The 27,982-nt window shown below is 37.4% G+C and overlaps 1 protein-coding gene across 1 annotated transcript in view; it reads right to left on the minus strand.

Moving 5' to 3' along the window:
• The window catches only part of Tex11 (testis expressed 11), a 301,157-nt gene that overhangs the window by 69,701 nt on the left and 203,474 nt on the right, over positions 1-27,982 (minus strand). The window contains exons 20-23 of the mRNA XM_036174947.1: positions 11,329-11,369; positions 10,031-10,117; positions 8,015-8,085; positions 6,583-6,699 (exon numbers count right to left, since the gene is read on the minus strand). Of these exons, the coding sequence (XP_036030840.1) occupies positions 6,583-6,699; positions 8,015-8,085; positions 10,031-10,117; positions 11,329-11,369 (316 nt within the window). The remainder of the gene's footprint in view (positions 1-6,582; positions 6,700-8,014; positions 8,086-10,030; positions 10,118-11,328; positions 11,370-27,982) is intronic.

The raw sequence follows: 27,982 nt of genomic DNA on the forward strand, positions 1-27,982 counted from the left end.
TGGAAACAACCTAATTGTATGTCAATGAATAATGTGGATAATGAAGATGTGATATATCCAGACAATGAAATGTTATTCAGCTATAATAAGGTGTGAAATACTGATACCTATTAAGAAACAGAGAATCTAAAACATTATTTTTTACAAAAGGATCCAATCAGAAAAGACTACAAGTCATATTATTAGATTTACATAAAAAGCTTACTATAGGCACACTATATAGACAGAAAGTAGCTAACTGGTTACTTAGAGCTAGTGACAATGATGAAGAGTACCCGCTAATGGGTAAAAGGTTTCTTTTTAGAATGATAAAAATATTCTAAAATTAGATTCTAACTGGAGTATTACTGTGTCCACCTGGCTCCTGTAGCCGCTCAGGCCCAATTAAACACACAGAGATTACTTATAAATTGTATGGCTGTGACAGGCTTCTTTCTATCTGTTCTTATATCTTAAATTAACCCATTTCTAATAATCTATAACTTGCCATGTGGCTCATAGTTTACCGGTATCTTACATCATGCTTCTCCTTGTGGCAGCTGGCAGCATCTTCCTGCCTCAGCCTTCCACTTCCCAGAATTCTCCTCTCTCTTTGTCCCACCTATACTTCCTGCCTGGCTACTGGCCAATCGGCATTTTATCTATCAATCAGTCATAGCAACATATATTCACAGCATATAGGACATCCCACAGCATTAGATTTTGTTGATAGTTGTACAGCTCAAAATATGCTAAAAAGTATTACAATGTACATGTAAATGTATAGTTTGGGATGGAGATAATGCTTGGTGGCAGCATGTGTGCCTAGAATGCACAAGGCCCTGAGTTTAATTCTCAGCAATGCCCAAAATGACAATGAATGGGTGAATTATAGGATATATGAGTTATACATCAAGAAGTTTGTTAAAATTTAGATGGAAAGATCTCCCATGTTCATGGGTTGGTAGCATGAACATAGTAAAAACTGTCATCCTACCAAAAGCAATCTACAGATTCATTGCAGTCCCCATAAAAAATCCAACACAATTCTCTAAAAACCTTTAAAGGACAATTTTCAGCTATATATGGAAACATAAAGTCAGAATACCTAAACAATCTTGTATAATAAAAGAACTGCTTGAAGTATTATCGTCCCTGACCTCAAATTGTACAACAGAGCTATAGTAATAAAAACAGCATGGTATTGGCACAAAACAGACATGTTGATCAATGGAATCAAATGAAAGATCCAGACATATCCACACATCTATGGACACCTAATTTTTGTAAAGAAGCCAGAACTACTATTACATTGGAAAAAAGGACACCATCTTCAACAAATGATGCTGGTCAAACTGGATGACTGCATATAGAAGGATCCAAATAAATCTATAATTACCATCCCACACAAAACTCAACTTCAAATGGATCAAAGACCTCAACATAAATGTGGGAGCCCACAACTGACTCAGTTTCCCAGTTTGAATCTGAAGTCTATTCTGAGTCAATAGAGTTCAAGCTTGCTTGCTCCAGGGGTGTGAAAAGGTCCTGATTATCCCACAGAGTCTTTGAAGAGCTGTGAGAAAGTCCTGATTAGCCCACAGGAAGGAACATTCTAGCTAGCTAGATTCAGGCTGCTGACATCAGCCAGAGGTACATAGAGATAGACAATGAAACTGCCTGCTCCTTGACACAAGGCAGGATAGATAGTGATTAAATGCCTATGCTGTGCTTTATTCTACCTCTGTCCTTCAAGATCATATACAAGCTGGCTGTGAAATAAACTTGGGGCTGTCCAGCATTGACTCTCAACTCTTTCCTGTCTTCTTTGTCTCTACAATCCACACTCCTTCACCCAGATACCCAACAGAGTGTCAGCAGGCTCCAACACATAAAACCAGATACACTGAACCTGATAGGAGAGAAAGTTTGGAATAGCCTTGAATGGCATTGGCACAGGGAAATATGTTCTGAACAGAGCACTGATAGCACAGACACTAAGATCAACAATTAATAAATGGGACCTAATGTAACTGAAAAGCTTCTGTAAGTCAAAGGACACCATCATATGGACAAAGCAGCAGCCTATAGAATGAGAAAAGATTTTTATCAATTCCACATCTGATAGAGGGATAATATCAAAATATATAAAGAACTCAAGAAACTAGGTATTAAGAAAATTGTCCACTTTAAAAAATGGGATATACATCTATACAGAGAATTCTCAAAAGAGAAAACTCAAGTGGCTGAGAAACACTTAAGGAAATGTACAACATCCTTAGTAATCAGGGAAATGCAAACCAAAACTACTTTGAGATTCCATCTTACACCTGTCAAAATGGCTAAGATCAAAAACACAGTGACAGCTCATGGTGGAGAGGATGTGGAGTAAGGGAACACCCTTCGATTGCTGTTGGGACTGCAAACTTGTACAGACCTTATAGAAATCAGTGTAGCAGTTCCTCAGGAAGATTGGAATCAATTTAATTCAAGATCCACTCATTATTCATTATTCATTATTCATTCTCTAAGCTCTCTAGAGAATCCTGAGCAATACAGCAATAAACCATATAAATGGACTTATGGACAAAACACTCACATTATCTTGCCAATAGATACAGAAAAGGCCTTTGAGAAAATCCAACATGCTTTCATGATAAAAGTCCTAGAGAATTTAGGGTTAGAGGGAATATACCTCAAAATAATAAAAGTTATATATGATAAATTCACAGCCAAAAGAGGGCATTGGATCCCCTGGAGCTGGAGTTACAGGTGGTTGTGAGCAACCTGACATAGGTGCTGGAAACTGAACTTGGGTTTCCTGCAAGAGCAGTTATTGCTCTTAACTACTGGGAGCTCTCTAGCCCCTATTTTATGTATAGTACCAGTCATCTAAAAAGCCCTGCCATTTGGGCAGTGCTGCTTTTGGAAACTTTGGTCTATAGACTTGAAAAAATAAGTGTTTTATTACTGTATATATAAGCCAGAGATTCAAACTTTGTTTCAAAATTAGAAGTTCAATGAATTCTAAAAGACTTCTATGTAATTCATTGTAGTGATGATAATTTTTCCTGAGTCCTTTATATATTAAATGCATTTGCATCCCTTCTAAAATACAAAGTTTAGGAGAAAATCTTACCAAGCTACTATCTTCCAACTAGAATCATTAGTGGTGCTAACCTTTTGCAGGCTGCTGTTCATGTGTGCCAAACTGAATCACGAGTATTGTCTTTGAGCCAGTGGTTCTCATCCTTCCCAATGCTGCGACCTTTTAATACAGTTCCTCAGGTTGTGGTGACCCCAACCATAAAATTATTTTAGCTGCCACTTCATAACTGTAATTTTGCTACTGTTTTGAATTATAATGTAAATATTTTTGGAGACTGATGTTTACCAAAGGGGTCACAATCCACAGGTTGAGAACTGCTGCTTTAAGCAAAGCTAATCAGACATGACCTTACACTGTACATGCCAAGCAGTGCCTCCTACTAATTAAAAGGTATTGGATATTGGTCACCTAAGGAGTACATCTGTAAACAAGTAATTCATTTTCAAACTACTTTTACATTTTTTATCATTGGTTGTGTTTTTGTAAAGCTTGAAGTTATTAATATTCTGTAGAAGTATAACTTCTAACAAAAGAACATGAGCAACACTTGAAGATAAAAAAGCAGTTGTGATGAACAAGTAACACAAGGACCATACTTATGAGGTGACAAAATTTCCCATGTGTTGAATTAATCTGTATTCATTGAGATACAGTATAACATACCCAGACTACGAACTAAAAAGGAGTAACATTTAAAAAGTTAAAAGCACCATAAGGATAAAGTTATATTAGTTTCTTTTGTTATTGCTGTGAAAAAGTACCTGGCAAGAAGCAACTTACTGGACAGAGAGTTTATTTTGGCTTACAGTTTATGAGGATACAGTCCATCATGGTGAGGAAGGCATGGCAGCAGGGGCAGGAGGCAGCTGGTTACATTGTAGAGGGAAAGCAGATAGTGAAGGATGCTGGTTCTTAGCTACTTTTCTCCTTTTAATGCAAGTCTGGGACTCCAGTTCATGGCATGGTGTTACCCACATTTAGGGTTGGTTTTCCCACCTTAGTTAACTAATCTAGAAAATCCCTCACAGATATGCCCAGAGGCTTGTCTCTTTGGTAATTCTAGGTCCTGTTAAGTTGATGACAACATTAACCATCATGTTACTGCTATTTTCAGTAAAGCAAAAGTGCTTATAGAGAATAAAATTACATTCACCTTTACTTGAAGTTAATTTTTGCCTAGTTTTTCTCTGGAAAAGTTAGATTCTTTTCTTGTCTATTCTTTTTTTAATGGAAAAGACTTCTTTTTAAAATATTTATTTATTAATTATGTATATAGTATTCTGTCTGCATGTATGCTTACAAGCCAGATAGAGGGCACCAGATCGAATTATGGATGGTTGTGAGCCACCATGTGGTTGCTGGGAACTGAACTCAGAACCTCTGGAAGAGCAGGCAGTGCTTTTAACTGCTGAGCCATCTCTCCAGCCCCCTGGAAGAGACTTCATAAAGGGGTCTCATTTACCCTCAGGAACAAGGACTTCATCTCTGTATGTCTAGTATCTAGTAAGAAACTAGTGTTCAAAAATTTTAATTACACATGTAAGAATGTTTGTCTGTGCACCTTGTGCATGCCTGCTGCCCATAGAATCCCCCCTGGAACTGATGTTACAGATAGCTGTGAGCAACCACAAAGGTGCTAGGAATGAAATATGGGTCCTCTGTGAAAGCAGCCAGTGCTCTTATTTACTGAGCCATCTATCCAGCCGCTCAAATATTTTTGGAGTTGAACTCAAAAAAGGAACACACACACACACACACACACACACAAAATGTAACAGGCCCCAGACCTTAGTAGGCCCCCAGACTTTAGCACAACTGACTCCATGATGGAAGTACCATTAAGGCTGTAAAATTCAGCACATAGGCAGCACTACCAGCCAAAACTAAAACAAAGACCTAATCCATCAAAGTCCATAGTTTTGGGAAAGTCTCTAACCTTGCTTTTGGGCTTCTGTAGTTCTGCTTCTAGTTAACTGTTCTTGTTAACTGAAATATGTCAACCCAGAGCACGGTTTTTGTACTTAAAATTTCACCCTGAGAAAGGCTTGGTGCTATGCTGGGATCCCAAACACCTAGTGTAGTCACCGACTAATAAAGATTTTCTATTGCCTTAAATCCATGTCTGAGCAGTCTACTCTGGTGAATACCTCACAACAAGAAACAGACATATGATGAGAATTTATTCTAAATGTAAAGAATAATATGAAAGAAGTGGTTAACACAAGATAGAGGATAAAGAGCAAAATGGACTTTATACCTGTTGGAGAAATGAGAACCTAATAAGTATGGGAAATTAAGATGTTTTCTTATTACAGGTAAGAGAAACCAAGCAGGCAGAGAACTCAGGTGTGTCTAACTTCTTGACGTTGTAATGTGACAATGTCATTTACAACGCTCATGCTGGAGAGCCGTTTGGTTGAGTGGAAAAAAATGCAAAACATTTTAAATACATTTACGGGGTTGGAGATTTAACTCAGTGGTAGAGTGCTTGCCTAGCAAGCACAAGGCCCTGGGTTTGATCCTCAGCTCAAAAAAAAAAAAAAAATATATGGGTGTATATTCTTTGCAAGGCGGTGGTGGTGTACGCCTGTAATCCCAGCACTCGGGAGGCAGAGGCAGGTGGATCTCTGTGAGTTCCAGGACAGCCTGGTCTACAAAGTGAGTTCCAGGACAGCCTCCAAAGCTACAGAGAAACCCTGTCTCAAAAAACCAATATATATATACACACACAATTTTGCATTGGGCTGCATTTATAGCTATCCTGGGCTGCATGTAGCCAATGAATTGTGGGTTGGAAATGCCTCATTAATTCTTAAAAATCAAACAGAAAGTGGTAATTATGTGACTTTCTTTGAAGAAGGATGAAGAGTTGTAGGTGTGTGGGATATGATAATTCTGGTAGCTCCTAAAAAGGTAGGTTTAAGAGTGGAGGCAGGTATGAGAGTTAACATCCCTAATCTCAGAGGATGAGGCAGGAGGACTACCATGAGTTTGAGGCCATATGGTCTATAATTTGAAACACAGTATCTAAAAAAAAAACATTAAGAAAGGACTTGAGAGTGGAATTCAGGCAAAGGTAAGAGATCATGTCTTGTTAGACATAAGATAATGATGACATATTTAAGCAAACGTAATTGAGTAAAGAGAAGCTAAGGAAATCACTTCACTTGGCTATCAAAACTCTAGACAAAGATGAATTCTTCCATAGCAAAAGTATGAAAAGAAACAAAAGTAGAGGAAACATTTGTATGGGTCATATATGACCACAGAGAGATAATGAAGATTAAATATAATAACAGACTAGGAATGAGGCTAAGCCAAATGCAACCTTTGCTGAGGAAGGAATTAACCATTATAAGCCTTTGAAATCAAGATGCTTCTAGAATAAGAGGAGAAGATTTCCTAAAGGGGAATAAAAACAAATGTGTCAGGGAAAAGAAATGTAGCCAACAGCACACTTCACCCTTCTCTGTTCTTTGAAGATGGAACATTACCTGTTCGTAAGTTGTTGAAGCTTTTCTTCCTTGCTCGAGATCAACTGCAGCTGCTACAAGTAAACATGTTTTCTGTGCAATCAGTAGTCCTTGATCAGAAGGACAAAAAAGGGACAGCTGATAAGAAATAACCAGAACATCAATGAATACCGAGAATTCTGTCAGGTGAACACAATCAGAATCAAAATCAGCAACATCTTGTCTGAATGAAAATATTCTGCTGAAAAAACACATGTTGCCATAAAATGATATAGACTATCACATTGATTTACAGTTTTAATTTTATATTACTTTTCATTGTTTTTAGTACCTTCCTAGAGATAAAAAGCTTCTCTTCTTCAGTATTTTTTCTCAATGACAAATACTGTCATTTAGCCCTGAATGCCTATCTAGCAATTTACTTCTTGGGTGATGTTGTCATTTATAGGTGATTTTCCCCCTGGGAAGCAGTTTTTCCTTTGTACTGAACAGAGCCCAAATCAGTACTTAAATTGTTATGTTTGAAGGGGACAATGTCAAATCCTGACAGGCATTAAACAGAACCTCATCATTACACGTTGTCCTCTAGTTTTAGGAAATTCTCTGAGCTTTTTACTATAATAAAACTAAGCCACTTTGATTTCTACACGTCAGTCTTATACAAGCATCACCACAAATGTCAAAACTGAAATGGACTTATTATGCCATCTATTTAAAACTGCATTTATACATAAACCTGAAGATTTTTTTTACTGGTACTTGGGATTGAGCTTAGGACCTTGTACATGCTAGATAACTATTCTACCACTGAGTTACATCCCCAGCCCTCCAAAGACTTTCTTAATCTCCCTAAACATTTAGGGATAACAATCATGACCTTCACTGACTAAATAAAATTTAAGTTGTCCAATACTTTTAGGTTTTGGGTTACTTAAGGTGAGGGAACTATGCTCTTCAGTTCATTTCAGCTCTAAACTTCTGAACATTTAATTGTCCTCAATTTGTCAGACTGTGATACTTCTAAATGCAGATGAGGTGTATTCTGTAACACCTCTGTTTTCACTCCTCACTAATACCTGAACCTTTTAGTAACTTTTTAATGTCTACTTTGGAGGTAAATGATTATTTTGAAATGCTTAAAAGTGAATAATAACAAATTCACAAATTCTTACATATAGTACCTACTCTAGGGAAGAAAATAAAGGAGGCTTAAACTTCTCACCTCCCTTTTCAACCCCTGCTGTCCACAGGTACTTATGCTACATATCTACAGATCTATTTGTGTGATCTTTCCTGATGTGTTGGTAACTGGTAACACTGGAGCACGCCCATTCTACAGATACTTCTGTTTTAATATAGGACTCTGGAACTCTCAGTCCCGACAAAGGCAAAGCAATAGTTCTGTAATGGTAGAACTTTGGGTTCTATGATGAATGTTTGTGATGAAATTTACCTTATAAGAAACCATAAAAAAATTTTTCATTGTCTCTCGATCCTTCTCAGACTGCAGAGCTAAGTTCCAAGCTGAAAGTTAAGATGAATAAAATAAATGTGAAAAATTGACTGTTTAGTCTGTATCACCATAATCTCTATTGTCAACATTTTCAATGCTAATATACTAATAAAGGGGTTCTTGGGGTTAATTATATTTTACTTAAAGTTTTAAATTTAAAATTAATTAAAAAATTAAATAGGTCAATAAACTATTTTGTTATTGGAAAAATAAATTGAGTTTATGTTTGTGAAGAAACTTGGTGGAGAAATTTAGAGATTTCTATCACTTCTAATCATCGATTCTAAGTCAATGACACATGAGGTACTGTTAATTTTTTTTAAGTTTGAGACATACAAAAAGAATTCTCAGTATTAAATCAATCAATCTATCTATCTATCTATCTATCTACCTACCTACCTACCTACCTACCTACTTACCTACCTGTAATAGTAACAATTAAAAAAACAGGCCATGAATTTGAAAGTGAGTGAGATGTTTGTGGGATGGGAAATGGGAGAGGCTGGAGGGAGAAAATGATGTATTTATATTTTAATTAAAAATACATACAAAAAAGAGAGTCACCAAGTGGTAACTGAAAGTCACGAAGTCATCAACTAAAAATGGCAAAAGAAGTTCAAATTTAGGCAAGATCAGAATCTACTAAAATCAATGGTTAGAGTATTTTTGGAACATTCCTGTTTTCCAAAGGCTAGTAGAAGCCCCAACTAGTTAAAACAAGGTGAGTGAGAAAAATACCTTTATCTTTTCAAACTTTCAAAAGGTCAAAGTCATCAAATCTTTCTGTATTTTAAAATGCTTATGTTCCAAATTTCTTAGAATTTACATTATTTGTTTCCTTTTGCTCAGATGAAACCCTCAAGAAATCCCTTAAAGCAGGAAAAGGTCCATGTCGAACCAGTCCCTCTGTGGTATTGTTAATTAATACTCCTTAACTGCCTCCATAGTTTTTATATCATTTTTATTAATTAAAGCCCAGAAAAAGAAAGTGGCACAAATCATAATTGTGCCACTTGATGCATTTCAATAAAATAAACATATATCCACACCAAGAAAGATTTTTGTCATTATCAGAAAACTGCAAGCTCCCTTCAAGTCCAGGATCTCTTTTTATGGTAAACACTACCTTAATTATTTTCTTTAAAATTATTTTCATATTACTTACATGATAAAGTCAATGCAATTTCTCTACATATGAACACAATACACTTCGATCACATTTACTCTCAATGTTTTTCTTTCTTACCTCCTAAACAGATCACTATTTTGATTTTTAACCCTAAATCAGTTTTACCTTTTTAACCTGTGTATAAACAGAATCATGCATTATGTACTCTTTAATGCCTGGCTCTTTTTGTTCAACATTATGTTTCTGAGAGGTATCCATATTGTTGCATGTAGTTTACTTTGGGTGGATCACATCAAAGGATAAGTTCAGCTTTCCTTTTTTTTGTTTTTTGTTTTTTTTGTTTTGTTTTTTTGAGACAGGGTTTCTCTGTGTAGCTTTGCACCTTTCCTGGAACTCGCTTTGTAGACCAGGCTGGCCTCAAACTCACAAAGATCCGCCTGGCTCTGCCTCCCGAGTGCTGGGATTACAGGCGTGTGCCACCACTGCTCAGCCAAGTTCAGCTTTCTAGACCATATTTAGGATAATAATTTGGGGAATTAAAGTTATAATTCATCATTTTGTTTTTTGATTCACTCTCCATAGAAAAGAAAATAAGTGTGGAATACTTCGTTATATGTGAGGTAAATACATTATTTCAAATGAAATTCTTAATAAATAAATGATCCTACATAAGAGATGTAAGCATTTCTATTTTAATACAATGAAACCAAGATTAAGCAAGCTATATACGTATACCATAGGTTCAAAAGAAAGAGCCAGAATCTGTGAACCCAACTCTGATTCTATTATACCACAAAGCTTTCCATGCCCACAGATTTTTCTTTTACCTATTTTTCTGAACCAACTGGCATCATTAACCCTAGAATCCAAAGCTGAAGGATCTTCATCAAAATGCTGAGAAATTTTCAGGAGTGCTGCATCAAATAAGAAAATGGGATATTTATCTTATATGCTAGCAAAGTTCTTAATCATCCTTTAAAGGCAGTATGAATCTAGAAATTTCATTTCTCTATATATGTTTATGGTTGTATATAAAAAATAATCCAAGTGAGAAAATGCATTACTATGCTCCATGAAGGCATTAACTCAAACTTTGAGGGAACAAACATATCCTTAGAGAGAATTATAAATTTAATTATTACAATTATTCATACTTGAAGCACATGGGATAAAGACTAGGAATAATAATTAAAATACTAAAATGATGCTTAGTATGCATGAATCCCTGGGATCAATCTTTAGCACCAAACAAAACACCCTAAAATAATTCATAGCATCAGTAGGCTGGCATAATATTTACTTAGCTTCCACAGTAAGTATAATAGAGAACTAGAACATGCCATCATTACCAGAAAGCATTTATTACTCACCACATGCTCTTCTCAGAAAAAGAATAGCAACCAGCAAAGTTTTCTTCTTTTGAAAAGCTTTGGCTTTTAGCCATTTTGCTATGTTTATAATCCTGTATTTGAGTATAAAATTCAACTATTGCAGTAAGTAGATTAAAGTTTCTAAGATACAGACTTTTGGATATATTCAGAAATGACATAACTTTTGAGTAAATGGGACATCACCAAAGAAAGCATGGTGCTGGTAAGAAGAATGTGATGTTACTAAATACTACTTTCTAGACGTGGACAGGAAACATTATGAGTAGGAAGAGGAGAGGAGATGACATGGACTTGTGTAAATTGGCAAAATAAGAGAACAAAGAATACAAGTAAGAGTAAGAGGCCACAAAACCCCAGCAGTGTTCAGAGAATTTCATTGGTTATGTTCGTTTTTACATGTTCAATTACAGGACAGGAAATTAAAAAGGACAGAAGGATGAAAGAAAGAGAGTGGGGAAGAGGGAAAGAAAGAGGGCGGGAGGGAGGGAAGTGTCCTTAGAATAAATTAGGATAAAAATGGCTGAAATCACATTCAGAAGAAGATGCTAGTGATGCCAAACATTTCCCTTCTTGTGGATAAAAAAACTAAACCAGTTTCCCGTGTTAAACATTAATAATGAGCATGAAGTTTAACTAAAATATTAGATTAGAGTCAGTATGTTCAGTAGATTTGGAGAATCCAACAGAAGATAGAGGCAAGATGAAGGACTGAAAATAAGCAAGAACATAATTACCTGTGTTCAAGTAAGTCAAAAGTCTATCCATTTCTTTCTTTCTAAAAATTAAAGAAAAGGGAGTTTTTAATGTTCTAAACCTTTACTGTAGAAAATAATTGAAGAGAAACACTACTTGTGTCTGAGAATTGGGCTAAAATGACAAAAAATATGCAGTGTCTAGTTCAATGATAATTTGACTTCAACAGACATCTTCTACTGTAAGATATGGTTACTCATAACCAGTGTCCTCACAGTTTCCTCTACATTTCTACTCCCCTTATTAGCAAATGATTTTAATGGCTGATAAGATTTCATATTTGGGAGCAGGTAGTGACCTCTGTGATTGATAAGTTCTGGTCCCTTTTTAAATATTTGTGTATTTTATGTGTATGTATGTATGTTTGCCTGCATGTATGGATGTATGTATGTGCACCATGTGTGGGCAGAGTTTACAGAGGCCAAAAGAGTGCATCAATTCCTCTGGAAGTACAGTTACAGGTGGTTGTGAGCTGCAATGTGGTACTGAAAACCAAATTCAGGTCCTCTACAAGTACACCATATCTCTTAACTACTGAGCCATTGCCCTATCCCCTGTGTTTTATATATAAATATAGTTATTATATATACATATATATATATATAATAAATACATATTGCTATTGTGTATAGATCAAAATGCCACAGTGCATGTCTGAAGTCAGAGGACAACTTTGTGGAGTTAGTTCTATACTCCCACCTTTATCCATAGATCAAACTCAGGTTGCCAGGCTTGCTTAGCAAGTGCCTTTACCAGCTCAGCCATCTTGGTATGTTCTTTCAGAATAACACCTGCCCTCTAAACAAACTACTTTACCAGAGTCTAACTTCTGGCGCATTACCAGAGCTTAATTCAGTGGAACTAGCTAAAACCTGTTTACTATAGCCACCGTGTCCATACAAAAGAGGGGAGGAAACAGTAGGACAGCTTCCCTCCCCAATAACGCACCACCACACAACTAAAACGCATATTTGTAGCAGTTCTTTGAACTTGATCTATCATGTCTGTCTCTTGAGGTAACAGAAAATCATAGTAAAAGACAAAAAGTCATTTGAAGACACAGAGGCAGCATTAGACAGACGGGAGGAATGATAAAATGATCACATTGGGACTGTGTGTGTGTGTGTGTATCACACAGTTGATTTGTATCTGGTAAGAGTGGTAGCTCGCAGAACATCAGGTAGGAGCACATGCATGTAGAAGAGCTTACATAGCCAAGCAGGAAATCAGAGGGGAGGGAGGGAGAAACTAGGATTCCTCTAATCTGACAACATGCTCCCGGTGATCAAAGGACTTCCAACTAGGCCCTGCTCTGGAAGTGTCACAAAATTTCCCAATACTGCTTTCCTGTGAGTAAAGCCTTCAATCACAAAGGACCCTTGGGGGACCTCAACCTATGCCCAAACCGTACCAAAAATATCAAAACAAAAAGATAGTAGAGTGGAACATTTAAAGTATTGAGAGGGAAGAAAATGACTAAACTTGAACTCTGTACTCCATAAAAACTTTTAAAGGAGAATAAAAGAAAGACTTCTTTAGAAAAACAAAAGGTGACTAAAAACATGACTATTTGTAAGGAAATAATCACAAGACAGTGAATCTATGGCTTGATGATCTGAAACTTTCTGGCATTCAAAATTGTAAGAAATTTCTGTTGTACAGTATCTTATTGTAACTTTCTAAATGGGAAGCTGAGGATGTAAGTCAGTGAGAGAACACTTGTCTAACATGCACAAGGCCTTATGTTTGATCCCTACTGCTGGAAGTAAACAAAAGCCTTTTTGTCTGTCATATATTGGATGGGCTAAGATACCCATCTACTACAGTAACACAAGAAAATTGTGACAAAGGTATTCAGATAGGTGAGAAGGAACTGTATTTGTTCTCAGATGACTTGACTTTCTAGAAAATAAAGAACAACTGACTCCACCAGCTCCCCCCAAACTCCACCCACTCTCACCCCAAATACTGGAATTCATAAATGGTCATTACAGGGCTTCAGACTACAAGGTAAATACATAGAAATCAAGTGTTTTCCTATACCAACTAAGAACAAATAGAATTTGAAATTAAAAACATAATACTGGAGGACCTGTCCTGCCTACCCCAACCAACAAGTCTCTCCCATGCTGCATCTAACTTTTCCACCCAGTCAAATCCCATACATCTAAGGTCTAACCTAGACCTCTTCCTAAGCCTCACCCTTACTCACTCTCCAAAGCCCATCAGATCCAGCCCAAGTCCTATGTCCAGTGCCCCAGCCTAGTCTGGCCACTGATACCTGCACTGCAACTAATCTATAGGACTCCTCTAGGACCTACCCCACCCACTCTGATCCATAGGTACCTCCTACACCATGTCAAACCTCTCCACCCTGTCAGATCTACCTCCACACACAAGGCTTGAAACAGGATACACATCCTGAACACAGAGAAGTTGAGCTGGTGCCTCACTAGAGCCTTTATCAACCCTGCGACCTACAGTGGTGATGCAACTGCATTGTACACTGGTGCAATCGTGGCACACACATTGTGGGAGTAACCGGCCACTATCTGACGGGATTCAAGGATCATTCTACAAGACAGAACCCAGGCCTGACACTCCTTGGTGTCTGAAACTAGATAGGTCGTGAACCTAGGGTAAAAACCAAATACTACTGTTCTACTAAATAATGTAGTAATAAAATGACTCCCAATGACATTCTGTTACACCCATAGTTCTGTATCTTCCTTAACCATCATCAGAGAAGCTTCTTCCTGCTGCAGATTGGAACAAACACAGAGATCCATAATTGGACAATAGACAAAGTGAGACACTTTGGAACAGTCAGTCATAAATGGGATATCTTCATCAAAACCCTCCTCTCAGGACTCGGAGCTATGCAGAAGAGGAGATGGAAAGATAACAAGAGCCAGAGGCAATGGAGGACTCCAAGGAAACCTTGTCTTCCAGACACAACAAGACTGACGCACATATGAACTCCCAGAAATTGGGGCAGCAGTTCAAGCCAGACAGAATCCCAGAGTTGAGAGGGGGAACTGAACATTATTTCCCAATTTCTAACCAAAAAACAATCTCCAATTGTCAACTGCTTGCAAAGGCAAAATTAGTTTTCTCCAGTGGAATCTCATGGTCTAGTTAAACCACACTTAGGGTAAGGCCCTGTGCCCAGTAGTAGATGTCAACACAAAATGAAATCAATGGTATTATAGTTTCTTGCCTCATATTGCTTTGTGTGGGTATTTTTTTAATCTCACTGGTCTTTTGCTTGTATATTATGGTTTCTGATTTTATGTTTTATGGGTTTTGTAGTTTGTGTGAGTGTGTATTTCTTGTGCTTTTTTGTATTCTGGTTTGTTTGGTTTTTTATTTGCCTGTGTGTTTTCAAACGAGAGGAAAAAAAAGGTATGGAGTTGTGTGGATGGGGAGGTGGGGAGGTGCAGAGGATCTGGGAGGAGATGGGAAGGGGAAACTATGATCAGAATATATTATATGAATTTTCAATAATAAAAAAAAAACGAGCCTGGGACCTGAACAGAGAGAGTTCTCAAAAGAAGAAAAAAATGGCTAAGAAATATCTCAAAAATGTTCATGGTCCATAGCAATTAGGGAAATGCAAATGAAAACAACTTTGAAATTTCAACTCATCCCAGTCAGAATGACAAAGATCAACAACAACAACAAAAACTAACACAAATTTCTGAAGGGGTGTGGGCAAAAGGAACCCTCATTCGCTGTTGGTGAGATTGTAAACCAGTGCAGCCACTCTGGAAATCAGTGTGGAGAATTCTCAAAAAGGTAAGAGTAAATCTACCATATGACCCAGCTATATCACTCCTTGCCTAAAGGACTCAACACCCTACTCTACAGATACTTGCTCAGTTATGTTCATTGCTGTTCTCTATATAAAAACTTGATAAAAGAAACACTATCAAGGTCCTTAAACCAATGAAAATGTGGTACATATACACTATGGAATACTATTCAGCTGTAAACAAAAATGAAACCAAGAACTTTGTAGGTAAATGGATAGAGCTAGAAAAGATTATATCGAGTGAGGTAACCCAGACTCAGAAAGAAAAACTCTGTATATTCTCTGTCATCAGAGGCTACCAGCTCTAAATCTTAAGATGTGAATACATATACTGGAGTAATTTCAGAAACCAGGAAAGTAAAAAGGGACCATGGCTGGGGTGGTGAAGCAATAGAGAGAGGAGATGGAAAGATAATAAGAGCCAGAGGCAATGGAGGACTCCAAGGAAACCATGTCTTCCAGACACAACAAGACTGACGCACATATGAACTCCCAGAAACTGGGGCAGCATGCACACACATATATAACGTGCTATATATGCATTATATATATACACCTATATATTCATTTAAACTATATAGTATTAAACTATATATATTATATATACATATATAAAATATATATAGTTTAAATAAAATTTTCTCATCTGGTCTGACAATATTCCCTCCAAGAGCCAAATACGATATGGCAAAAAAAAACCCCAATACTAGGCATAAGTTGTTTTGAGTTGTTGATCAGGGCTGTTGTCTAAGAGACTCCCAAAATATTACAAGCTATTGATATTGCCCTTGTTTACCCCCCAAAGGTGGAAAATAATCCCAATTGATAGAGATAGCATGTACTTCAGACGTGGGACCTAGAGGCTTCTGAGCTGGAGCTGATCTGAATGCCTCCTCACTGAGGACTCCCAGAAGGTACCATGCAAGTTTCCTAATGAGGGAAACAACCAACAGACCTATTCATCACTGAGGACAATGAACCACAACAAACAACAAGCATGGCAGTAGTGTCATCCATACCCTGGTGGTAATCAAAAGCTCTCTAAATGGACATCCCTTAACAAGAGGAAAATCATTCCTGGCACTAGAAACCTAGCCAAATATCCAGGGCTAGTGAAGTCATGGATGTTGGAGGACAACCTACAACCACACTCTACTAAACCAGCATAACCTCTATGTTCTAAATACTTGTCTCTATACCCACAGATAAGTGCAGTCCTCATTTCTCATCAAGCAAGTGGGGAGATTTGAAGTAGGCCCTTATAAATTTAGTCAACTGATCTTTGACAAAGGAGTAAAAGTATTCTTTTAAACAGTCGTGAAACAATAAGACATCCATGTGCAAAGTATTTAATGTATACAAACATTTCTTCTTTTTATTATAATAATTAGCTAAAAATAGATCATGGACCTAAATGTAAGTCACAAAAAGTATAAAACTCACAGACAATAACATAGAAAAAAATGACCTTGAATACATTCACTACTTTAAAGATAAAATAGTATATGCATTTTGGCGTACCAATGTGAGGCTCTCAAATTTCCAAGTAGGGCCTGAGAAAGCTGGTTAAAAAAAAAAAAAAAGATATGGCTCCCTTTAAGAATTTCTGCCTGCTGGTGAGCCCTTGAGCAGGCAATACATTAGGTAGAAACAAAAAAAACTAAGTAAAAATGCCTGCCACAGCACAAAGCATCAGCATTCTAGAGCTCTAGGAGAGGTAGATGCAGTTCCTGGTCAGAAGAACCTCTGGCCTGTCCTTGAGCTTTAAGCTTGGCTCTCACAAACCTAGAAGCAGGCAGAGCCAGCTGAGAGCCTCATGGAGGATCCAGGTGTAGCTTATCAGCTTAAAGTTTGCTCGTGCATGTCATAAAAGACTAGAGATAAGCAGTAAAAGAGATCCAGATTGGGAAAGAAAACCTCTAAACAGGTTCCAGTGTGTTTTACAATTTGCTTAGGCTTAAGGAAGAAAGATTATGGGTATATAGACAGTCATAGAAAGAAAGAAATAGTTAAAAAATAAAATCTTTAAAGAGAGAATAAAAGTAATATAAAAGAAAAGCCATGTAAGATGGTTAACACACAGAGAGTATGGATCCTATATATTATTGTGTTGACATTGAATTTTTTGAATGCTGATGAGCAAACAACTGCTGGCAGACATGGGCTTGTGGACAGAACTGCAAAACTGAACCAACCCAGCTACTTTAGGGCTATCTTAACTTTAAAAAAGAAGTAAAAAATGCATTTTTCAAATGGAAGTTAAAAATGCTTTGGAGAAGGGTTTTTGCTTTTGTTCCCTGTGGGGGTCCACAGAGGCTCCCTAGTATGACCTTACTAAAGGTCAGAGAATCTGAGCATGCTTTACCCAGCAGGGCTGCATAATGGGATGATTTGGCCAAAGGTGTGGTTACCAGGTGTTTTGAAGGGTCTACACTTTGCTGTACATTGTGCTTTGATATTGAAAGAGAGAGGTCTTTTGCCTCTCCTCTTGGCAGTGTATAAAAAAGCCCATTAGAATAAATATCAAGGTGGCTGGTATTGACCCAGGACCCTCTCAAAGCTATCCTGTGTCTCTGTCTTTCTAATCATTTCCTTCTATCTTTCTATCTAATACTTCCTCATTCCTCTCTCCTCAGCCCAAGAACCCTTTGACAGGTCAGAGCTGGACTCTGACAGACTCCCACAGTTCCGACGGGAGATGAAAGGCTGTGGATTCCTTCAGGAATAATATGGATCAGATTTGATCAAGGGAGACCTCCTGAATATTGACAGGTGATATACACCAACAAAGGTTATAGCTGGTCTTCCCAGAACTTGGCCATTATCTCAAATTTTCTCAGAGACTCCTAAAGATGCCTTCACCCACAGACAACAGGAAGCAGTCTGAAGAACACAACACCCACCTTCCTAAGAAGGGTATGGGAGGCTGTTGGTTATTTGGTGGGTTATGGATGTTTGCTATCATTTAGGGGAATATAGTTTATTGATACAAATGTAAAGTTATTGTTACACTGAATGTATGTTTCTACTCTTGTTTGGGGTATTGTGCTTATGCAGCTCATTTTTAAAATGCAGTGTAGAAATGAGGTTAGTAGTTAATCTATGGTGATCAGACTTACCACATTAGGCATGTTTTCAAGATCATACAGAGATATATTTTAGATAGATAAATGGTTTACAAACACTTCAAATAACTATAGAATATGGTACTTAAAATGTTTTAATATAGGGCTTTTCATGACAATGAGACACATCTGCTCCTAGAAGTATCAATTTACTTCATAAAAGGATGATGGGCATTGAAGAAACTCCATAGGAATTTATTTTCATTGTGGAAAGTTTATCCATTTGGGCAAGGAAATGCTTTTGCCTTGATTGCTTAACAGTATGCTGTATAAACTAGACATGCAGGACCCACAGGATAGAGACTGCTAAACTTTGTCAAAACAAGGTGAGATGGTCATTCAGGGTTCCTGCTTCATGGAAGAGTCTGCCAGACATTCTGTAGGACACAGAGGAAAGAGACTGACAAATTTTGCCAAAACAAGGTGGGACAGTCCTTCAAATTTCCTGATTCATAGAAAAGTCTGCCAGATACTCTAAGCCTGTAGGCTGAGGATGGATGCCCCAATGTTGCAGAGGAACTCTGGGTGACTGTCCAGGCAATCAGATGTCTCTGTCATTTCTAGAGTTTTGGAAGTTGCTTGCAATGCACTTCCTGTTTACTCAGGTAATATATCCCTCTGGCTCTTTGACAGAGTTAAAGGCTAAATAACTAAAGTCATAGTTCTCCTTAGCTATTATAGAAAGTAAATTAGGTATAAAACTTTGGAATCATGGCAAGGCGCCATGCTGTGGATATCGCTCTGTGTAAATAAAGTTCTGATTGGCCAGTGGCCAGGCAGGAAGTATAGGTGGGACAAGAGAGAAGAGAATTCTGGGAAGTAGAAGGCTGGGGAGACACCACCAGCCGCCATGAGAAGCAACATGTAAAGACACTGGTAAGCCACAAGCCATGTGGCAAAGTATAGATAAGCAGAAATGGGTTAATTTAAGATAGAAAAAGTAGATAACAAGAAGCCTGCCACAGCCATACAGTTTGTAAGCAATGTAAGTTTCTGTGTGCTTTCTTGGTTGGGTCTGAGCAACTGTGGGACTGGCGGGTAAGAGAGATTTGTCCTGACTGGGCCAGGCAGGAAAACTCTAACTACAGCGCCAGGCTGAGCTTCAGGAGTCCAATCGATGGGAGAGAGGAGGGATTCTATGAGTGAAGGACATTGAGATCATGATGGGAAAATGTACAGAGATAGCTAGTGGAAATGCATGAACTGTGGACCAATAGCTGAGGAGCCCCCATCTTACTGGACTATGCCCTCTGGATAGGTGAGACAGTTGTTTAGCTTGAACTGTTTAGGGGGACCCCAGGCAGTGGGATCGGAACCCATCCCTAGTGCATGAGCCGGCTTTTTTGAGCCTAGTGTCTAGGGTGAGACACTTTGCGCAGCCTTGGTGCAGGAAGGAGGGGCTTGGACCTACCTCAACTGAATGTACCAGGCTCTGCTGACTCCCTATGGGAGACCTTGCCTTGGAGGAGGTAGGAATGAGAGGTGGGTTGGGAGGAAAGGCTATGGGGTGGGAGGAGGGAAGATGGGGTAATCCGTGGTTGATATGTAAAATGAATAGGAAATCTCTTAATAATAATAAAAAAGAAAGTAAAACTTTGGAATCACTAAGGTAAGATAGATAATGGAGTATTTTCTCTGAATTTACTCAATACAAATGACTTGAATATTGTAAATGTAATTATTACTTGATAACTGTTTTGTTGTATACAGTTTTACTATGTTAAAGTTAAAACCTTTCATTTTTATTTATACAAAAAAAAGGGAAATGTAGAATATGAAGACGTGTTACATTTGTTTATGTTGTAGAATATTTGTTTAATAATGTAAAGATGTGTTGCATTCTTTTATGGTGCATTTGATTAACTTTGTAAAGCTGTGTTACTTTGCCTATCTAAAAGACCTGATTGGTCTAATAAAAAGCTGAATGGCCAATAGCTTGGCAGGAAAGGATAGTCAGGGCTGTCAGGCAGAGAGAATAAATAGGAGGAGAAATCTGGGAGGAAAAAGATCTAAGAACTAGAGAATGAGGAGGACTCCAGGGCCCAGTCACCCAGCTACACAGCAAGCCATGGAGAAAGAAGAAAGGTATACAGAAATAGAGAAAGACAAAAGGTAGATGGGATAATTTAAGAAAAGCTAGCTAGAAACAATCCAAGCTAAGGCCAGGCATTCATAAGTAAAAATAAGACTTCAAGTGTGATTTATTTGGGAGCTGGGTGGTGGCCCCCCCTTAAAAGAACCAAAAGAGCAAAGAGTAAAGAATGAAAAACAACTAACAATATGCATGGTAAATGGGAGCAATACTTGATAAGCTAGACCACCTTAAAATCAAAAACTATTTTTCAAAATACGGTATCAAGACAATAAGACAAACCACAGATTGGGAGAAAATACCTGAAACAGACACATCAGATAAAGAACTGACATCTAAAATATATAAAAAATTTGTAAGACTCAACAACAAGAAGGAAATTCAATTAAAAATGGGCAAAAGAACTTCTAGACTGGTGAACAAACACATTGAGGTACTGGGATGATGCCTCGAGAGGGCAAGAACACCCTATACTGCTTAACATTTTGTCTCATGTATATGTTTCATCTGGCACTTCCTAAATTAACCATTTATAGTAAACTGTAAACTAAGTCAAATGTTTCTTTGAGTACTGAAAGTCATTCTAGCAAATTACTGAATTTTGAAAGGGGACATTGGAATTCCTGTTTGGGACAATCAGAAATATATGAAGCCTGGATTTGCACTGGCATGTGAAATAGGGGCAGTTTTATAGGGGTGAGCCCTTTAACTTGTGAGGTTGAACTTTATGGTGTCATTTGTTGGCACTGGCATCAGGACAGGTAATTGTTAGACTGTGTGGCTCATATGGTTTGAATAGAGAAAAGATGAAAGGGCAAGGGACAATGAACTTCAGACCTTGGTAGTCACATGGCCACTCAAGGTAGCAGCTGATTTATGCTTAGTAAATGTTACCATTGGAATTTAGAATGATTTCAAGTCCCAGACAGTTGATTCATTGGATCCATAAGGAAATGAAAATTAATAAGAAATGGAGACATATTCAATCTACTGTATCAGTATCTGTACAATAGCCAGATGGAAAATAAAGAAGTTGAATTACAATTTAATATTAGACTGAGCTCAGATATTAGTGAGTCTGCATTGGCCACTAGCTTAAAGTAGCTTAATAACTAGGAGAAAGAATAGAAATAGATAAGAGAAAACATTTTATGTGGCATATTTTGAGTTTTTTATTTTTATCAATTTTTTTGTAAATTAAGATATAATTACATCATTTCCCCTTTCCTTTCCTTCCTCCAATGCTTTCCATGCACTACCTCCTTACTACTTTTTGAAATCATGGCCTCTTTTTCTGAGAAAACACTTCCAAAACAAAAGAGTAATAAAGATAGGGGTCATGCAAAACCAATAAAGTACTGAAAACAGGTAGTATAATATGAAGTAGATGTTTCATTTTGTAGGTTAGTATAATCAGTTTTCTGACAATCCTCTAGAAGATTCTGAAAGTGTCTAACTTAGTGATAGTGTCTCTGGCTTTGAATGTTGAACTACCAAAGGTTGGTAAGACCAAAGAGAGTCTCTACTGGTTCCACATCATTAAAGAGCTCTAAACAATTCTCTTCTATATATCACACTTAGAGGAAGTTTAATAAGCCAGAAGATAGAAAATTATAAATTGCAAAATTTCTCATCTTAAGTTATGTGAGATAACATTCCAGAAGATTAATCATGTTAGAGATTGAGAAAGAAAACATACTCCCTTAATGATACCCTTTACTTGGGAACCAAGTCTTCTTGCATGTAAGTAGGAAAAATTAGGTATGGAGAAGAAAATTTTATAGAACTTCTTAGTATAGGAGCCTTATGCATGGTGGCACTAAAGCCTGTTGCTGAAGTCCTAACAGGACCTACAATTACACTGGGAAAGTACAGCAGTATAAATGTTAATAGATTAGGGCAGAAATTTGGATGAAAACTGGAATTTTTAAGCAGACTTTATATAAACAAGTTTTATATCCTTTATCTAAATGCTTCATGAAAGTGGATACTGTCTGACTGGGAAATGCCTCCCTTCCTAAAATAAAAATAAAAATATATCATGGAACCAAAACCTGTTGATAATAAGCATGTAAAGGTAATGAAAGTGAAAGTTTAGAGGAGGCCTGGTATATTTTGATAGGCTTTTCATGACATAGTTTTTTCTCTTTTATCTGATTGAGGTTAAGTTTGAACATTGTAATCTGACTGGGGAATATTTATTTACTTACTATTGTTGTTTGAATCTTAGATGGTCTTTTAATCAAAAACCCAGAGCCAGATATCAGGGTAAAACCTGAAAGATCAGAGAAGCAAATAGCCAGCCACTAGTTCTTACCTCTACAAAACACTCAGCCTAAAGAGAGTGAGTTCCTGTTTCCTCACACCTTATATACCTTTCTCTGCCCTGTCATATTACTTCCTGGGATTAAAGGAGTGTATGCTTCCCAAGCAAAGGCATGAGATCTCAAGTGCTGGGATTAAAGGTGTGTGCCACCATTGCCTGACCTCTATGTCTAATATAGTGGCTGGCTCTGTCCTCTGATCATCAGGCAAGTTTATTAGGGTACATAATATATTACCACATACTATTATAAAACAAGAGACATGTAAATCTACAAATGAAGTATTGTTAGTTGGATGGGCAAAATGGACCATATGAAGGCATATATAAGCTTGCTATGGGAAATAGAAGCTACCCTATAACTGAAATACATAAAATCTTTCCAAAACTCACATATCCACAATGTCTCAGGTGATGTTGAAAAAAACATTCTAATGGGGTGGGTAGTGCTCGGATAGTTACGTTATAAAGTGGAAGTGTTTTTTTAATATCACACACACACACACACACACACACACACACACACACACACACACTCACACGGTCAAGCTAGTCAAGCTACCTGGAGCATGCAAAGAGGATATATACTTGAGCAAAAGCTTCTTTTCTCGTAGGACTGACTTTGGAACTGCATAAGTATATATTAGACTATAATTGATTTGACATTGTCCAATAAGCAGCTCTCAACTGACCAGAAATTACTCTTTTAATACATGGAAGGCAGTTCCAAGATTTGGAAGGAAAGCCCTCTATTAAAAAGTAAAGCCAGTTCAACAGACTACATACATACTGTTTTCCCAGCAGTAACAGAAGAATGGAATCCTGTTAAAACAGCCTGTGTTTGGGGACTGACACATGGGCAGGGACTAATGGCCTGGCCATATAATCAGACAGAGAAAGGTAACAGAAAATTGGTCTCCAAAAGGATGCATTTATGAGGGACATCCCTATAGAACAATCACTATGGGAATTTGAGGCATATGATAAAGTAAGACCTGTTGCTGTTTATCAGAAGAACCACCTGCTAGATTTAGAAGGTGAGTGGAACTAACAAGTAGATATTCCTGTGTGCTCCCTTGAGTTGGACACCTGGCTGTGCAGAGAGAGGATGGGTGTTGATACAATCTTTTTATACCCTCCAAGGTACAAAATGCCAACAACTGTTCTGTTTTCTAAGAGGAGACAAAAGTTTAAGATGGCCCTGAGAACAGCTCGCAATTGGATTAATGCTGATAGTCTCGGGAATAGACAGTAACTCTAAACTGAGCTTTGCTTGCCTAGTGGTGTATAAAAATGTTCACCATGGTATAAAATAACTAGGACAGAATATATCATGTTGGTGTGAGCTGCTGAGTCACATTTCTTCAGATTTAAAAAAAAAATCACATTTTACAATCCTTACGAACTAACAATGGCCAAAGAGATGACTTCCTCTGAATAATAGAGAAGCAGAATAGGCAATTTAAACAATGGTTGTTTAAAACAGTGGGGGATAGGGCTGGGGATATGGTTTAGTGTTAGGGCACCTGCCTCAAATGTGAGGTTCAGACTTTATATAAAAAAGTTGTGTATTTTTTTTCCTAAATGATTTATAAGAATAGATATTGTCTGACTGGAAAATGCTCTCATCCCTAGTACCATAAAATGAAAACCTACCAATGAAACCAAAGCCTGTTGATGATATGCTAATGTAAGCTAAACTTAAAAGTATAAGAATGATGAGATTAAATAAATACTGAGTGAGATATAGGCTGGCTTACAAATCTTGATAAGAGTGCAAGATATGGGGGGCACTAAGGTAGTATCCCCAATAGATAAACTCTTCTGCTTTCTAGTGAAATGGGAAAAAGAGGCTGGAAAGGATGTTGGTATAAATACAATTCTTCCTAAGGGATCAAATACTCATATGAAGACTGTCTGGTTTTTTAATCTCCATATCACCTCAATTTTCTGTTTCTGAACCACTGAAGTAGCTGCAGGATCATGTCTTCAACTACAAGTGCTGAAAACAGGATTATCTCTAAGCAGGAAATTATATCTGCATTTTACAGGATTTTTTTTTAATATAGGGTCTCTCTTTGTAGTTCTAGCTGTCCTGGAACTTGCTATGTAGACCAGGCTGGCCTCAAATCTACATAGATTTGCCTATCTCTGGTTCCCAACTGTGGGGATTAAAGGCATATGCCACCATGCCCAGCTATTTTATAGTTTTTATGATAAAATTCCTAAGGTCCTCATAGGGAAAGTTGTGTTTTCATTTCATCTGACAAAATTGAGGTCAATGCAACTCTATTGCTTAATGAGACTGATCTAGAGATTTAATGAAATCCCCATCTACACATCAATGATACTCCCAAAAGATACAGGAAAAAAAAAACCCTAAAATTCACGTGGAACTATAAAGCAACTTGAAAAGTCAAAAGCAATTCTTGACTAAAAAGAGCAATATGGCAATATCTGACTTAAAATACACTACTGAGTCATAGTAATAAAAACAACATGATACTGGCATAAAACATAGACCCAAAGATGAATGGAATAGAATAGAGAACCCAGAAATAAATACATTCATCTTCAGCCAGATTTCCTGCAAAGGTGCCAAAAGATTATATGGTATAAACCCTTGTTTCATATGGTTAAGTGCCTTGACTGAACACTAAAATAAATTTTATTTGTGCCTCAAAAAAAGAGACTAATTTGGTAAGATCCTGTCTCAAACAATCAAACAAATAAACCCCTTTTGTATATAATCTTTGATCCAGGATAGAATCCAGTTTAAGGAAATAATCAAAAGTGTTTGTACAAAGCTTTTCATCAGTGTTACTTAGAAAAGTGAAGAAATAGTGTGATGGTTTGGATAAGTATCCTCCAAAGATCTATGACTGGGCATGGTGGCACATGCCTGTAATCCCAGCACTTACAAGGAGAAAACAGGAGGATCATTGTGAGTTCAAGGCCAGAATGAGCTGCAGAGTAAGTTCACAGCCACTCTGGGCTACACAGTGAGACCTTGTCTCAAAAATATGCACTGGAGAATAGTAGCCTTTTAATAAATGGTGGTGAGGAAACTGGATATCAACATATAAAAAATAAAAGTAGAGCACTGCCTCTTAACATGTATAAAAATCAAGTCAAAATGATCATAGGCTTTAATGTGAAACTTGAAAGTACCTCAACAAAATAGGGCAAACACTTAAAATATTGACAGGTATGATCTATTTGATAGGACTTTAGTAGCTCATAAAACAAAATCAAGAATTCATAAATGAAATTATGCTCAATTAAAAAGCTTCTGTATAACCAAGGAAATAATCTAGTGAAAACATAGCCTACAGAATAGGAGAAAAATCTATTAGCTAATTATTGAGTAAAGGATAAATATCCAGAATATATAAAAAATTTTTAATTTTGTTTTTGTTTTTGTTTTTGGAAACATGGTTTCTCTGCATAGCTTTTGGAGCCTGTCCTGGAATTCACTTTGCAGACCAGGCTGGCCTCGAACTCACAGAGATCCGCCTGCCTCTGCCTCCCAAATGCTGGGATTAAAGGTGTGTGCACCACCGCCATCCAGCATATAAAGAATTTTTTTAAAGTAACACTGAAAGAGTAAATAATAGAATTAATTAGATTGCCAAACAAAATGAAAACTCAAAAACAACAAGTACTGGCGAGAACGTTGAGAAAACTCAACACCTACACATGGTTAGTAGGAATACAAATGGCATTTCAACTGAAGAAAAAGAGTAGGAAGAATTAATAGGTAGAGAATAGAGGCTTATTTTTGGTTTTTCGAGACAGGGTTTCTCTGTGTAGCTTTGCGCCTTTCCTGGAACTCACTTGGTAGCCCAGGCTGGCCTCAAATTCACAGAGATCCGCCTGGCTCTGCCTCCTGAGTGCTGGGATTAAAGGCATGCACCACCACCACCCGGCCTAGGATAGAGGTTTTTTAAGAGAAGTGAAAATACTCTGATATGATACAGCTTATGGCTAGCCTTGAATTCCCAGACATCTATATGCCTCTGCCTCTGGGGTACTGGGATTAAAGATTAAAGACCATATCTGGTCAGTTATTGCTTCCCTCCTTATGTTTATTTTCCTTAAATACATTCTTAATTGAAATAGAACTACACCATATTTCCTCCTTCCTTTTCTTCCCCCCAGTCCCTCCCAAGTACCAACATCCTTCCAACACCTCCTATGACCCCCCCACCTCTCAAGGTGATAGCCTCTTTTTCTTTGATTGTGATTGTTTTACACGCACATATGCACGCACGTAGGCACGCACACCCATGCACATGCACAGTGAGTTCCAGGTCAGCCAGGGCTACACAGAGAAACCCTGTCTCAAAACAAAACAAAAAACCATAACTATTTTAGAAGATAAAATGAGGGACCAATGGGAGGGGGTTTTAGGAGAGAGTAACAAGAGATGAAGAAGATCAAAGTATGTGATATTTATGCATCATGATGTTATATGAAACCCATTGTTTTCTACTATATATATGTTCTGATACAAAATCAATAACATTGCTATATTATCAAAATTCTATTTTAAGCCAATAAAAGTAAAAAATTTCAAAGACAAAAGAGAAAACCTAAAATGAGCATTTAACAGACTAGAAGACCATTTAACTCAGTCACAGGAATGAATATGGAAGCACCAGGAAACTCAAGTAAGGACATTTATAGGAAATAGGGTAAGACTGGCTTTAGGCAGGAATGGTGGCTTACACTTGGACTCACGGGTTCACTAAAACTACAACAGAAGAATTGTGAGTTCAAGCTCACACTGAGCAACACAGCAACACCTCATCTCTCTCTCACGCACACACACACACACACACACACACACACACACACACACGTACATGCACGCACACATGCATGCAGACATACAAGCATGCAGACATACATGCATACAAGCATGCACATACGCACACACACACATGCACACACACATGCACACAAAACCCTGCCCATGCCGGAAGTAGTATTACTTAATACTTGTGATTTCTTGGGGACAAATCTTAAAAGTCTTACAAGTTTATGTATAGTGACTTTATAGAAAACCTTTATCTGTTTAAATTTAAGCTAAGCTAAAGTTAACTTCACTAATTTAATTCAGTGGCTATATATAACAACCCAGACAAGGTCCATGCATGCAAAAATATACCACAAATAACATCCAGGACACAAAAACATATATACATAAAGGACAAACTGTTTTACATAACTAAGCACACAACTTAAACAGATACTATGTGTAGGATAGTTTTATGTC

This window comes from Onychomys torridus, chromosome X (genome assembly GCF_903995425.1).
Source record: "Onychomys torridus chromosome X, mOncTor1.1, whole genome shotgun sequence".
NCBI lineage: Eukaryota > Metazoa > Chordata > Mammalia > Rodentia > Cricetidae > Onychomys > Onychomys torridus.